Here is an 889-nt window from a genome sequence, read left to right on the forward strand (position 1 = left end):
AAAAAAACCTTCTGTGACTGTTTAGCGTGCTGTTTACGTGTTAACGTGAGGCTAATTCGCTTTACTTTGACAAATGACAAAGGTTCCGCTTAAAGTACTTTACAGTTCCGGTGAATAAGACACAAAGACCACATTTTGAAAAATTGACATTAAAGATTTAAACCAGAAAAAAACTTACCCAGGTTTGTAAACAGAAGTCCAGTAAGCTATGTTCCATGAGACTTTTCTTCTTCTTCTTTGGTTCAACCGAGATTGTCTAGGAAGGATTTAGGGCACTATGGCCCCCACGTGGTCAGACAGGTTTACGACAGTCACTAATTTCTTTTTTTTCTTTAACCTTTGCAAACATTCAGTACAGAAAAAAAGCAACGACATAAAAGAAAATAAAATGCCAGGGATAGAAACAAACAAACAACGCCATACATTAAGTGAATGAAAGAAATTGCAGATTTTAAATTTTTTAATTATTTCATATTGAGAGCAAATTTCAATACATTTTACAGCCTTTTCTTTTTTGAAAAAGTTATTGATTCAATATATAGCTTGGCTTTCACCCGAAATATGGAAAACTTGGGAATTTTGTTGGAAAATTGGCATTTCTTGATGTACAATTTAGAAAGTAAAATTCATAAATTGATTAAAAATTGAAATGCCAAATTCGTATGCTGGTGGAAGCCAAGCAGCACAACAGTGACTAATGATGTTGATTATTCCGTCTGAAAACTTGTCGAAACTCAGACAGGCACACATATCAGCAAATAAACTTTATTTATAAGAGCACATTGACAAAGTTTACACAAATTAATGTTATTGTTTTTTGCTTTCATGCCTCATCCTCTACAGCACAGAAAAACATATTTTCACATTCTAGCAATGATGGTTCAACTTA

General features: G+C 33.2%; 1 protein-coding gene across 1 annotated transcript in view; it reads right to left on the reverse strand.

The window, feature by feature from the left end:
• sergef (secretion regulating guanine nucleotide exchange factor) overlaps nt 1–279 on the reverse strand; it is a 32933-nt gene extending 32654 nt beyond the window's left edge. The window contains exon 1 of the mRNA XM_036212338.1: nt 179–279. Within this exon, the coding sequence (XP_036068231.1) occupies nt 179–217 (39 nt within the window). The 5' untranslated portion in view covers nt 218–279. The remainder of the gene's footprint in view (nt 1–178) is intronic.
• Between the last annotated feature and the right edge of the window lie 610 nt (nt 280–889).

This window comes from Oryzias melastigma, linkage group LG6, assembly GCF_002922805.2.
Source record: "Oryzias melastigma strain HK-1 linkage group LG6, ASM292280v2, whole genome shotgun sequence".
Lineage (NCBI taxonomy): Eukaryota > Metazoa > Chordata > Actinopteri > Beloniformes > Adrianichthyidae > Oryzias > Oryzias melastigma.